The sequence below is a fragment of the Amblyomma maculatum genome, chromosome 8 (genome assembly GCF_055883805.1).
Source record: "Amblyomma maculatum isolate TAMU_Amacu chromosome 8, ASM5588380v1, whole genome shotgun sequence".
In the NCBI taxonomy this organism is placed as follows: domain Eukaryota; kingdom Metazoa; phylum Arthropoda; class Arachnida; order Ixodida; family Ixodidae; genus Amblyomma; species Amblyomma maculatum.
In genome coordinates this window covers 67,797,190-67,811,170 of record NC_139351.1, presented here as the reverse complement: position 1 = coordinate 67,811,170, position 13,981 = coordinate 67,797,190, and the positions used below count along the sequence as shown (strand labels likewise).

At 46.9% G+C, this 13,981-nt stretch overlaps 1 protein-coding gene across 1 annotated transcript; it reads left to right on the top strand.

Moving 5' to 3' along the window:
• The first annotated feature begins 2,607 nt into the window (after positions 1-2,607).
• LOC146181374 (alpha-crystallin A chain-like) lies at positions 2,608-3,489 on the top strand. The gene has a single exon (XM_084576421.1). The coding sequence runs from the start codon at positions 2,718-2,720 to the stop codon at positions 3,252-3,254; it is 537 nt and encodes a 178-aa protein (XP_084432547.1). The 5' UTR covers positions 2,608-2,717; the 3' UTR covers positions 3,255-3,489.
• Positions 3,490-13,981: the final 10,492 nt, after the last annotated feature.

Genomic DNA, 13,981 nt, shown 5'->3' with positions numbered 1-13,981 from the left:
ACCTGTTGCTTAATGCTCTTTATTTCTCCGTCCTTGTTACTAGCATACTTACTAGTTAGTTTCCTAGTTCTTGTCCTCCATTGTGAGGCAACGCTTTTTAGGTATAGGTATTTAAATACTTTAGCTGCCCATCTGTTACTGTCCAATTTCCTCAGGCGTTCCTCATATAATATTTTACTCTGAGCTTCCCGTACTTCGAAAGATGCCCAGCCCATATCTCCCTGTACCGCCTCATTTGTGGTTTTGCCGTGGGCACCCAGTGCTAATCGTCCGACGGCTCTCTGATTTATTTCTAATGTCGACTGTACCTCTGATTTTGGGCACAAAACCGCATTTCCGAAAGTAAGTCCGGGCACCATAATTCCTTTCCAAATGCCCCTCAAAACCTCATACCTGTTGTATCCCCACAATGCCCTATGCTTCATTATCCCTGCATTTTTTAACCATTTTGCCTTAAGTGATTGCTAATGCTTTTTAATGTATGCCAATCCTTCGTTTACCCATACCCCGAGATATTTATATTCTGCTACTCTGGGTATTTCATGGCCATGTATTTTAAGACCCTGATCAGTTGAACCGTTAAAACTCATTAAACCCGGCGTTGGATGGATGGAATATAGGAGCGTCCCCTTTGAAACGGGGTGGTAGCAGTAGCTCTCATGCTCATTTTTCTCCCTATATCTTAAATATTCTTTTAGATTTGTTAACTATACCATCATTCTATTTATTGAATTTTTCTGTTCTGTACTGTTCTGTGCTGCCACCTGTCGTGTAGTGTCGTAACGAGGCAACACAACGAGCTGGAGATCCGTGACGCGGCCGTCGCACCACCTCGTGTCACCGACGGCTCCGACTCGACTATTTAACTGTATAAGTTGGATCGCGTACGTAGGCGTCTATTGCAGCATCCAATGAAAGCTTTGCAGATACGTGACTTTTCATATATAATAGCGCGCTGACATGAAAAGGGGAAAAAAAAAGTATCATATAATTCTGGTATTATTTAAACAATGGACATGTCAAGCAGTGCAGATTCTAGAAAAGCTGACAAGACGACATGAGTTCATTTTTTTCCCAAGAGCAGACGGTCCTGAAGCCGCGCATGCCGGCGCATCGCCTGACGACCGCATAATAATACGACGGGAGTGGATTTGCCGCAATATACATCCACGGCGGTTGTCCATGGCGTGCGACCCAAGGTCATGCAGCCCGTTCTCGTTCCACATATAACTAGCGGGCCCAAGGAAAAAAAGAAAATGCACGGAGAAGACGCTTTCCTGCTGGCCTGCGAGACGGAGCGAGAATTTTCGGGGGAAAAAAAAAAGATGTAACTCACGACGGTTTCGGCTTTGTTCTATTTCGATTTGCTTTCGTGTGCACGAGAGTTCACTGCGGTAAAAATAATGGAAATAGTAATAAGTATTTACTTTTATTCCCCAGCTTGAAGTGAAGTGAAGCACAAATTTATTGTCAAAAAGAAAGGTGGGGGTTAAGGAAAGTGGTCAGAACGTGGTTCCGAGACCAGGAAGATCCCGGGCGACACAGGGCTGTGCCACGGCTCGGCATTAGATATCCGGGAAGCGCTGATCCGGGTCGCCGCTGGCTTAAAATTCATTCCACGCCCCTAGGTAGCTATCAGGTGTAAGTTCTCTGGGAAGTATATGGAGCCAACAACCTCAAACTAAAGGATTTAATGATGCTATTTCATAGAAACCTAAACATCTATGTTGAGAAGACCAAGGTGCACGTGCCCCGGATAAATCGATAATTCGTTACGAAATAAGTGTTTTGAAATCCTAGTGCGCAGCAAAGCGTCACGGGAGGACCATTTATAGAATGCGTGAGAAGCCTGGTCAACCCGATACACATTTCATAAACTATTTAGCCCATTATAGTGCTCCATCATTATTCGGCGCCTTAATCATCTGGTCTCACAGCTACACTGAAGGGCTCTGCTGCTACTCAACAAGCCTTTAAATGAAGCCACTGCACTCTCGACATGGAACGTTTTTACATGTTGACATGGCGGAGCTTGCAGACAACCAAATGAGGACACAGCTGCAGTGGAAACTCGTTTATTCCGAAAAAAAAAAAAAAAGAAGGAAAGAAATAAAATCCGCTTCGAAATAACGGCTTCAAACTGGTAAACACGTACCGCTTAGCGTTTCAGCAGTGACGGCTGCGCGTTCAGAGACGTAGCGATTGCGCCGATCTTGGCCAAGCCGGGAAGTCGTTCTCGGTCGTCGCCCTCGAAAATAACACGGGCGCCTTTTCACAGCGCGCTTCTCTCGATGTGTATGAGGAGCCCAGCTCTCTTCCCAACGTTAGGGTGCCATTAGCGGTAGCTGACGTGTAACCAGATACAAGTTAACAAGAACGAAGAATCGGCAAGGGAAGAAGCTCGAAATTTCCAGACGTCTAACCGCCGCAAGCCGGCCGTTATCCGTAGCAGACGACAAAAACAAAACTAGAGCGCATGCGTCACTCGCTATCACGTGGCGCGTCCCGTCCAATCCGCGCTGCACCCGCAATACCATCTCTCCCTTCACTGCTCTTTCCAACTCTCTCTCTTGCTCTCTCTGTTCCCAAAGCCCGGATGTTCGCGAAATTTCGCGGAGCAGACGACGCGCAGGTATAAAAGCAGACGACGCACTGCGGAAAGCCAGGTTTGGTGCTCACAATTGCGTGCTCTTCACAAACGCTACACAAGCTTGAGTATGGCGCTGTTCCCGCTTCTGTACCGAGACACCTGGGGTCCCTCGGAGTTCGCCCGGCGGTTCTTCAACGACGACTTCGGCCGCGCGCTTCTCGACGGTGAGTTGTTCGACCCTCCGTACTTCCACCAGCGGTTCTACCTAGTGCCCGATAGTCGCGGCCGCTTGGATTCCTCGCAAGCGGTTGCCCCACAACAGCAAGGCTCTGCTGTCGCCTGCACCCCGGACAAATTCTCCATCAACGTCGACGCCCGGCACTTCAAGCCCGAAGAGATCACCGTGAAGACCCAGGAAAACTGCGTCATCATCCACGGGAAGCACGAAGAGAAGTCGGACGATCGCGGATGCTACATCAAGCGAGAGTTCACAAGGCGCTACGTGCTCCCCGAGGACGTTGAACCCGAGTCCGTCAAGTGTCACCTGACCCCTAACGGACTTTTGGCTCTCGAAGCACCGCGTAAGAACGCTCCCAAGAAGGAAGACAACAAACCAGTTCCGATTGAAGTTAACCACGAGTCTAAAGCCGGAGGAGACAAGTGAACTGAGCTCATATACTTTTGTGTCATGAACAACTATGTGTGTCATTCCCAGGAAACTACTAGTCCCTGATTAAACAATACTAATGCCATTTATGAGGTGACAGCACCAATTATAGGCCTCAGCGAAACGGGGAAGATCGTCTGCGAGCCGGCTCTTGTATTCGATGTGAATGTTATTTTGTCCTTACATTACTGTTGATGTACTTGTGATATAGTCACTAATAAATTTATTCTTGTTTAATTACCTGTTACCCTTGTGACTACTTTCTACTACTGACCTGTAGCTACTCTCTACTAGTTACTACTACTGACCGTAGCTTGCGAGCTACGTTTACGAGTCATAGATCGAATCTTTCAAATTAATGTAAGTATATGTTGTGAAATGCTGTTGCAAATTCAACTGCTTCCCTGTTTCGAATCAAACTACACATAAGACACATACAGGATGTGACGGTGTGAAATCTGCAAGCATATGATTATATAGCCTTAAACATGTGCCGGGCACTGACAGTAAGGAAACATGGAACTTTTCATACAACATGCAGAGTAGTTATGGGAAGAAAAATGCCAAGAAAAGATGAAATCGGTGTCTGCCCTGGTTTGCAGAAAGACTTTTATGCGAGCTAGCAATAGCAAAGAGAAACCTGATATTTTGATCTCATAACAAGAAACTTTCATTAAGCTCCCCCTCTACCCTTGTTCAGTGCTCTTTCGTATTTAGAGATAAGGTAAATGTACAATGTTTGGTCGCACATTTTTGAAAACTTATATGGTATATGTTAGCAACATTGCAACTAATTACGTAACATAATTTGAATTAATATATGAAAACAAGATAAAGTATTATAGTATCATATAATCAAATTCTTGTTAATCTGCGACACTGAAACAAACTAAAAAAAAAAAAGATCTTGCACTAAGTAGTTCAGAACTGTGTTCATTTTGACACTTGCTCTATTATGAGAGTAATTGGGACTTATTATTATCAAGTGATGGTTAAACTACTTGTTCACCGTTTGTCAAAAGTCTAAAGCCTAGGGAGTTTGCTTGTGAGCCACACCGCGTGGCTTGTAATCCCTTCCAAATGTTCTCAATTTCTTCTGAAGGCAAGGTAATTATTCTTGGTGCTGCCCTCTTCAACTGGTAATGCTTCCAAAAATATGCTAGAAGAGCCCCACCATCAGCTAATTAGAATAAAACTACCTGCGCCCTTAAACCATTACCAAGTCTGCGTAAACAAGTCCCTCAAGATTTTCCAGCCAGAGAGTTGGAATCTCTGAACCTACAAAAATGAATTGTACAGCACACACAACGAGGGAAACTTCGGCTTCAAGCTGTGCTCAATAAAATTTGCAATCCTATAGAAACAGTGAATATAAATTTCAGTGTGCGTACTTTAAATGATGTGTGATTGCCAAGAATACTTTGAAGGCTGTTTGATCATAAATGTCGCCGCACCAGGTGCCCAACATTTCTAGATCGTGAATTTTGTGAATCTCAGGTAGTATAAAGCTAGATGAAATCTCTAACAAAATGACAAGTGTTTTCCACCAAAGCTTCATTTTCGCTGTGGTCAATAATTGTATGGATTATAATCATATGCACTTGCAACCAATCTATACCTATTTAGGTTCTAAACTTTGTTTAAGGTCATTTCACTACTGCATTAAATATTTTCGCATCAATTAATTCTTCCATCGTTTTGCACATATTTGACTCTTGGAGTGGTGGAAACCCATGAGCCCAATTTCGTACACTTTGAAACTGGCATACAGGCTGAATATAATTAACAAATAAAGTCATGACTATCTGTTAAGCAACCTTCATATGTTCATGCTTGAAACAGTTCGAACGAGCAAATGCGTCCGGTACTCCTCACCGTGGAAGTGCACGGTTTAACTATGCACCACATTTTACTGAATGAAATAACAGAGTAATACCTTTTTGCCTTCTTGGGTCGCTGAATGCGGCATTCAATCCTTTTACCAGGCCGCAAGAAAGCGAAAAGCTGGGTAGAAACTAATACTCCTATCGGCTTCTAGGAAATTGTAATGTTCGAAAAAGCAATAACTACAAAACAAGCAAAAAATGCAAAAGCCATTGAAAAGCCATTAAAGCTATGAGAACCACTCACATGCCATTATAAATACAAAGTGTTTAAGCCAAGCAGCGCAGAGAAAGTAAACAAACGCGTGCTTTGACACCGCGACCTCAAAAGATTCCATAAACGCTAAGACAAGAACAGCACAAATCGAGGACAGAGTCATGCACTAAGCGTAGTACGTTTCAAAAAATGTTCAGAAGTATGTAGCACAGCAGAAACAAAACATGCGTCCATGCATGCAACATGCAAATTTTGAACAATTTTAGAAAGCGATGTTATCGTATCAGAGAGTTGTCAAGGGAGATATTTGCACTCATACCTTCAGCACCTGTCCAATACATAAAAAGTAAATTAAGCGCAGTGACGAGGGACATATTTCTAGTCAACGCAACTGACTGAAGCAACACTTTTCATTCAGAATTCAACACATCAGTGACACCATTTTTAGGCGGCGGCACGCGGCGCGCATGTTTGCTGCTGTGGTTCCGCTGCGGGCTCTTCAAGAATCTTAGACTCGGTTTGCCCTAACGTTCTTAACTACATAGATTATTCATAGACAGAACGTTGGTTTGCACCAAAGGCCTTCTTGGCTTGTATGTTTGCTTCATTTGTTCGCTGCCTACATAGGAAAAGGGAAATAATAACACGTAATAACAAACCGGGCGGGCCGTATGCCGCTTGGACGCAGGGATCGCATCATCGTTCATTCCAAGACTTCATTACACCCTCTTTTTCATTTATTTGATCATACCCTTGATCCTTCATGCTTCGCAGAGCTTCGATTGCCTTGTTTGCTGCAGATAAACTCGGGAAAAGGAGGGATCGAAAGAAGCACGCTGCGGCGGAGGGCTCTTAAGCCTTGTATACACGAACTCGACAGTCGGGTGGAGTTGCCTGTCGAATGCGGTCGGGTCGAATAAAGTAGGCGCCGGAGCGGGTCGAGTTAACGCACCTGCAGGTGGTAGGTTTACTCTCTTAACTTGCGCCTAAAAGCACGTAGACGCTGTCGAGAAGAGTCGAGTTTGGGAACTCCGGGATCAAAAGTTCCCGGTTATGTGATCGCTAATCCATGAGCTCCCGCGCATTGGACTGATCGTGAAATTGAACGTTTTCTTGTTCTTATTTGCATTAAATATAGAACCTGTCGCAATGTATTTCGATTTGTATTTCGAGCGTTTCCACATTACGAACTAAACGCTTGTCGACGACCTGTATTTGGTTCACCACTTCTTATCCCCCTACATGAACGGCAGCGTCCCCGAAGAAGGCTACTTCAATTTAATGGCACTAGTTCATCTTTTTGATTCTTGAAACCCGTCTAGAATGATGATGTTCCGGATGCATGTCTTTGGGAAGCGAAAGCTCAAATGTCTCTTCCACTGTACAGTTATATCTTATCTCTGGTCGGGGAAAGGAAACGTTTAAATCTTTCAAGACCCTGCTTGTCTTGGTTGTGGCCAGTAGCATTACCTGGCCTGTAAGATGGGCGCTAACTCAACAGCTATATTGTGTACCGCCGGTTGTAGCTAATGCTATTGTTTGCATGAGTAGTCCGAGAAATTTCTTATAAGCAGTTTCAATGATAACGTCCAGGTGGTTTAAATCCGTCTTCCTCTTACGAAGGTGCGGGGAAATGCACACTATACTGCAGGTGACCAAGGCCTGTATTAGTCTTAGGGTATCCACTTCTTGCGTACCGTTCTTCTTGGATGATATCCTAAGGATGACTTACTCGCGCACCATTCTGAGCATGGCGATCGCTGCTGCCTTCACACTCCTATTGATAAGCACCCCCCAAAACAGTATCGTCTCCATCTGGTGGATAGGCGTATCGTGGATCCGACCGATATTTCCAGCGGTGCACTATACCCTTCCCCGCGTGTGACGGGGAGAAAACGTTTGCGAATTTCGGTTCGTCGATCTCGGCTGGCGTTGACGACTACGCTTATGTATTATGCACTGCCTCAGCAGGGAAGTACCGTTGTGAAACTTGCCACCATACAAAAGTTACCACAATACGAAAGCTGGATGCGCAGTTTCATCGCAAACAATCAGCGTTTCAGGGTGGAAATTATTTGAAACTGTTCATGATAAAGACACATAATACTGTATATTGTTAGATAGGTGCATGTAGGAATATGCGGTGGTTCTGCATTCTCTTCCACTACTAGCTTCGGCTACGTTTATTCGGCCTATGCCCCGTGCCCCCACACTACACTGGCGACGAGAGATTGTTAGACCTTGGATCAAGGCAGACCAGTAACGTACTAATGTTGTCTTTTCCGGATCTAAGTCGTTCAAAATAATTTCAAAAAATTCACGTGCTGCGCTTTATTTCGACTGCCAGTTTGGAGGCGGTGATGTCATAGGGTGTACAGCTCACAGCTGAGACTATTTGAGTCTTGTTCGGCGTATCCGTAATAAAATACAAGACTACATGAGACTTTCGGCTGCCCGTAAGGCATACCCAGAAATTTTGGTCAGAACATTCACCATTGGTTTTCTGTATTACGGTCTCACCAGAAAGCTGGATTGGTGATGTTCAATCCGGCTCAACCTAGTTAACAAGCGTAAGCTCCGTAAGCCTCGAGCCAGGCTGCAACAAGAGGATTGTCTGATTCAGCTTAGTACTTGCGACAGAGTGTAACATCGGTGGCCCAGGCGCTGCATCATCCATAGCCAGACTGAGGGAGACAGCTGCAATTAGGCAGCTGCCATGTGCCGGCGAGAGAACTATTTTGAGCAGCGCAAGATTGAGCGCACGGCGCAGCTGGTGGTCACGTGATGGCGAGGCTGACGTCACTCGTGGTTCGGCCAGCAGCGAGCCGAAGGAGCGAGTGCGCGGCGCAGCTGGGACGAGCGCAGATGAAACTGGCGCATACGCTTACGCGGAGGAATGACTTCGGTGGACGGTAGGAGCAATCTTACGCTCTAAAGCTGAACATGTCTGGAAATATTCCTTGCGGTCATACCCGAGCTAACTCGATCGTTCGCTTTACACATTCGTAACCGCTCGGCAGGAAGCGTCGGTCAGAGCCCCGACCCACGCATCGCAAGAGGTGAGCGCATTCAGTGTCAGCGGCCGCTCGCTGACTCGGCTGCAACGCGCAATGATCCTCCGTGCACGCATTGGTAGTGTGTGGCCTGGGGAACGACGGATGCGCCACAGACTTGCCACTAGTGACGTGTGTGACGGCTGTGGCGCGGTAGAAACTCTCGAACATCTTCTACTGCGCTGCACCGCGCTAGCCGAACCACGACGTGAGTTGCTGCCGGCTTACAGAGCGCAGGGGGTAATCCCGGACAGCGTAGCTGTGCTCCTGTGGCCGCCGGGCAGTGCGCGCGTACGCGAGCGAGCTCACGTGAGCCTGTGTGAGTACATCGAACAGGCGGGCTTGATGACCCGCCTATTTCACCTCGCCAGATAGTGCGCGCTGTGACTGAACGCTCCACGTGTGCTATTTCCCACAATAACGGCCGATCGCCCACGACAGCCGTCAGTGTTTTGTACAGTGTGCCAGTGCGTGCGTTGTGAACAGTTGCCTGGACGCAGAGCTATTGCTGAGGCCCGCCCGATGTGCCGAGTGCTCAGTGACCTTAGATATTTGCGGGTGGGCCTCAAGCAAACTACTGTATACTGTACCATGTTGTATATATTTCTTTTATTTTTACCTACCCTTATCTTTCTCCCTATCACTCACCTCTTTGATTTCCTCTACCTTCTCCTCGCTATCCCTTTATTTCCGCCGCCCCAGTTCAGGTGCTTCAGATATCAGATAGCAGATACCGGGGCTGGCAAACATCTTTTCTTTCCTTTTGTACATACAATAAATAACCCCTACAACAACAACAACAACAACAACAACAACAACAACAACAACAACAACAACAACAACAACAACAACAACAACAACAACAACAACAACAACAACAACAACAACAACAACAACAACAACAACAAGAGCCATTGCCAACTTGGGCAGAACTTTTGAAACGGGAATCGAACCCTCCGCAACTCTTGGATATGGAGTAATGCACGCAATAAGTGTAGGTCATGTATTCGTTTTTACGGCTTGGTTGAAGCGAGGCTTAATATCAATGCCGGGTGGTTTGTCACACAATGTATTAGACTAACACTGTTCAGTTCAGTTCAGTTCAACTGAACTGAACTGTAGGTAAATGTGTACGTGTATCTCGAAGCCGAAACATAAGCAAAACCAAAAGTGGGAGTGCACCTAACTCGAATTGCCTAATTACTCTAATCGGTGTATTTTGGCTGAAGCCTTGCGAATATAAGCAAACATTTTCCACCTACTGTACTCGTTTCTTTGCTTTCTTCCTTAACGCAGGAGTTCTGACCTGCTATGCGTCATTTGCGGACACATGACGATGACGAGGCTGGACGTCAGTGTGCGAGATCCTTTCTGTAATCGCTGAAAAAAGTTCCACATAGCGTTTTTGGAGATGATGATTCATGGCTCGCAGGAACGCTGGGCGCAAGGGGTGCAGGACGTGTGCAGCTTACATAAGAATTCTTTTAGAGATTTTTCCATTTAAGTGGGGATTGATATTGAAAATACATAAAAGAGAAAATGAAGTAAAATCACGTGCTCTCACTTGAATATTTACGAGGTAAGCGGCCTGCATCCCATCCAACCAAATTTCTTTTCTAACTTCGAGCATGTATACATTGTGCCCTATCCGCAGTCTTATCAAGAAAGAAGACATGATTGTCGTCTTTCTTGATGAATGTTAATGTTAATCATAATTTCAAGAACATACATCTAGGTGATCAGATAGGGTGTCGCCATATGCGCCGAGGAGAGAAGAAGAAACATGTCGCGCGTTGGGCACTCGTGAAGAAGAAGAAGATCATACTTCGAAGAGGCAGGAAGCAACATGAGAGGCTCCGCAAGGCAAGGCATCTCTTCACCTAGTTCGGGACCACTGTCCCCAGCATCGATATCTACACCATCGAGGCAGCCGTCCCCAGTGGTGCCCGTCACACAGGCCGCACAGCGACCTGACGTACCCCGCACCACGAATGTCCTCTCACCTGCATCTGTGCGAAACTTCCCGCCAACCAGTGAAAGGCAGCGTGGTGGAGTCAAGGAAACCTTGATGTCGCCTCGCCAGCGCTCTCCCAAGAAGGCTCACCCATGGCAGCTCATGTCTCCATCTGGTGCTGGTGGTCAGATTCCTTTGTCGCCCGCTGCCCTAGACGCGTCGCTGTACTATTCCGCAAACACAGAGAAGATACAGGTGTACTACGCAAACGAGGTAGGGGTAGGCAAGAGAGGGCGACGCTTTTTCTCAGGTATCTTCTCCGACGACGAAGGTGGCGCGGCATGGTACACCGTTTACCTTGCCACGTGCATGACGGGGATCTTCATGCTACTTCTCCTGGTCGATTCTACAGCGAACGCCTATTTCCAACACTGCGACAACCCTGTCAGCTGCTTCGACCTGGACACCGAGCTTAGGCGCAGCAGACTCGTAGATGTCGACCCATGCCGCAACATGTTTGATCATGTTTGCGGTCGCTGGACGACCATGTACCCAGATCAAGAAGATCAGTTCGAACTTCTAGAGAGCCGGCTGAACATGGTTCTGCTCGACAACGTCGACCGAGCGTCCATTGGCTCTGACAGCGCAACTGACAAGGCGGGCGCTGCTCTGTTTGCTTGTATGAAAGTAGGCGAAGAGGAGGTCGACGACATCAGCACGATTCGGGAGGTAGTGAAACACCACGGACTGAGCCTACCCGTTAAAGTTGCCCGGTCAAGCCGCGATGTGTTTCGAATCCTCGTCGGTTTGACATTGCAAGACCTCTTGGGCGTTTTTTTCCAGCTTAAGCCCTCGCCATACTTGCAAACCGACGACATGTTCGTTTTCGAGTTGAGATACGCCGAGACTATGAACAGGTACGTTGTCAACGAAGCAGCCACAGAAAGTTGCGTTCGTTCATACGACCCAGAATTAGAAGACGTGAAGTCCTTGGCAGGGGAACTCACCCAGGTTGAGAATGACGTCAGAGTCGTGAATATGTTATACCCCTTTAGTGGACCAGAGGAGCACTACCTTATGTTTGAGGAAATTGACAAAACTTATTACTACTCTGCTGACCTTGCACCTGTAATTAAGAATCAATGGTGGATCGAGGATATTAACATGAATCTCCCTGAGCAAATGCGCATACATCCTAAGTCGGAAATCCTTTTGAGAGATAGACATGCTCTCTTAATAACGGATGCTTTGTTAAGAGCCTACACCACGAGAAGCTTGACCTTCCAAAGTTACATTGCTTGGAAAGTCATAAAGTACCTCTCGCACGCAGCGTCCAGCAAGATGTTTCACTGCCACCTCTCCTCAGGACAAGCGGACTGGATGGAAACTTTAACCACCAACCTCCAACGTTGCGTAGCATACGTAAAGGTAGTTTTACCTTACGGTCTTCTTAGTCTCCAGCTCAAAAATATCCTCCACGATGAGACAGTAAACTACACGCTCACTGTCGCCAAGTATATCAGGCAGCAGATGGAGAAGTCCTACAATTCATCCCTGTCTGACCCTCAATCTGCAAAAAGCATCGTGCGGCGGCTGCGATCAGTTCATGAGGTCATCGGAACAGCCTCGAAGCTGAGAAATAACATAGCGTTGAACTCCTATTACAGTCACGTTCCAAGGTACGACGTGAAAGAAACATTCGTAAAGTGGCTGGTCAAAGCCCACAGCGCGACGGCGGCCCACACGAAGCGGTTCCTCCAGCCTACTCCGGACATCGCGGCTTCTATAAGCCGGGACGACTGGGAGCCCACGTCTGTGTCCCTGGGAGCCTTCTATATAATACTGGACCACCTGGTCTATTTGCCCGGGACCATGCTGATGTCCCCACTTCTGGTCCCCCACGCTCCCAACTCGTACAACTACGGCGCCATCGGGAAGGTCATAGGACATGAACTGTCGCACGCGCTCGAACCCAGGTTCCTGCATGTGCGCACTCGCCGCGATACGCAGGCCTATTACGCAGATTTCTACAGGAGGTTGGTGAGGGAGCAGGAAGAGTGTCTCGTAGTGCAGGCGAACAAGATGACGGAGAGTGCCATAGCCGGGAACAACTCCATCAGCGAGACGTTTGCCGACAATGCGGGCGTCGAGGCTGCGTACCTAGCGTACTCCAATCTGCCGTTCTTTGAACGACTGGAGGGAGTCGGTCTCTACACCGCCGACCAGGCCTTCTTTGCTGGCACCTGTTACATGTTCTGCCAGGCAAAACGGGCGGCTTGGGAAACGAGGATATACCTACCGCACAGCGTCCGCTGCAACCAGCCCTGCGTTAACAGCCAGCAGTTCGCAAAGGCCTATCGTTGCAAGGAGGACTCACCCATGTTCCCAGGACAGCGATGCAATATCCACGGTTTAGCCGCTCAAAGGTTCGCTAGAGGGTCTCCAGCTTTCTTCTAGTACCCGCCAGTGTTAGTGAAAATGCAGTGGTTTCTTTCAGTGTGGTTAAATTTTCTCCGTAGCATCTCCCTTCAAGGCACAATGTCGTGTAAGCAGTGTTGAACAAGTTAGGAAAACATTTGTTGCCGTGTTTGCGCTGTTGCTTCGCATGAGAATACATTTTTCATAAACGCTTGGCAAATGGACTATTGTATAGAATACGTTACTTTTTAAATAAGGCATATTGTGCTTGACTGATTTTTGTTTGTGCTTATGTGATAGCAGTTTGCATTTTATTGAACTATGTCTAGTATGGTAATATCAGTCACAAAGGCTGTGTTGGAATGGAGAACTGCTTATTTTTATTACATCCGTCCACATGTTAGGTTTACCGTGATTAAAGTTGACTTTATCAGTTATTGAGTTCTGAGGAATCGTTCTCAATTTGGTATTTTTGGGCGCATGTCTAAAAGTGTGAAATCGCGTTTCATTATTTTCACGTGTTACATTTTCTGCGCTGCTTCCGTCCTGCATATAATTCTAGGAGATTCAATTCTCATTACTAGTGCGAAAACTGAGGTGTAATTAGCCCAAGTCTTTACAGTTGCGGCTGGCCTTTTGCAACACAAATTGAAGTCTGTACCCCAGAGCTTAAGTGGCGTTTTCCGAAACTTCAATGGGCCCTTGCCTTGACGCTGGGCGAGTGATATGCGTTTTTTTATTTGCCCTTTGCTCTGGAAACGCTCTAAACCATCCTTTTCTATTGATGTAATGTGTGGCGCAATCATGCAAACATGAGCGCGTTCTCACCTACGCTTGGGACATTGGTGAGGACTTTCTTTTTGAGTTGTATGAGGACGTCCTGGGTAGAGAGGCGAGCTCGGAAGCCGAACATGCTCTAGAGGTACAGCTCTTCGTCCTCCATGTAATTTTGGAGCCTCCGAGTAACGACACACTCGTAGAGCTTGCCTAGGCAGGAGGTGAGTGAGATAGGTCGGAGATTTAGATCTAGAGTTTCTTACCCGGTTTTGGGATCATTACGACCTCTGCATGCTTCCACTCTTCAGGAACCGTTCCTGCGGCCCAGTGCCCATTGAGGAAGGTGGCCAATTGGTTGACCGCCTCGTCACTGAGGTTGCGTAAGTGCGTTTTGAATCTTGTACGCACCCGTCGAAAGTGTT

Coding starts and splice junctions, on each gene's coding strand:
- LOC146181374 (XM_084576421.1), top strand. CDS start 2,718: ATGGCGCTGTTCCCGCTTCTGTACCGAGACACCTGGGGTCCCTCGGAG.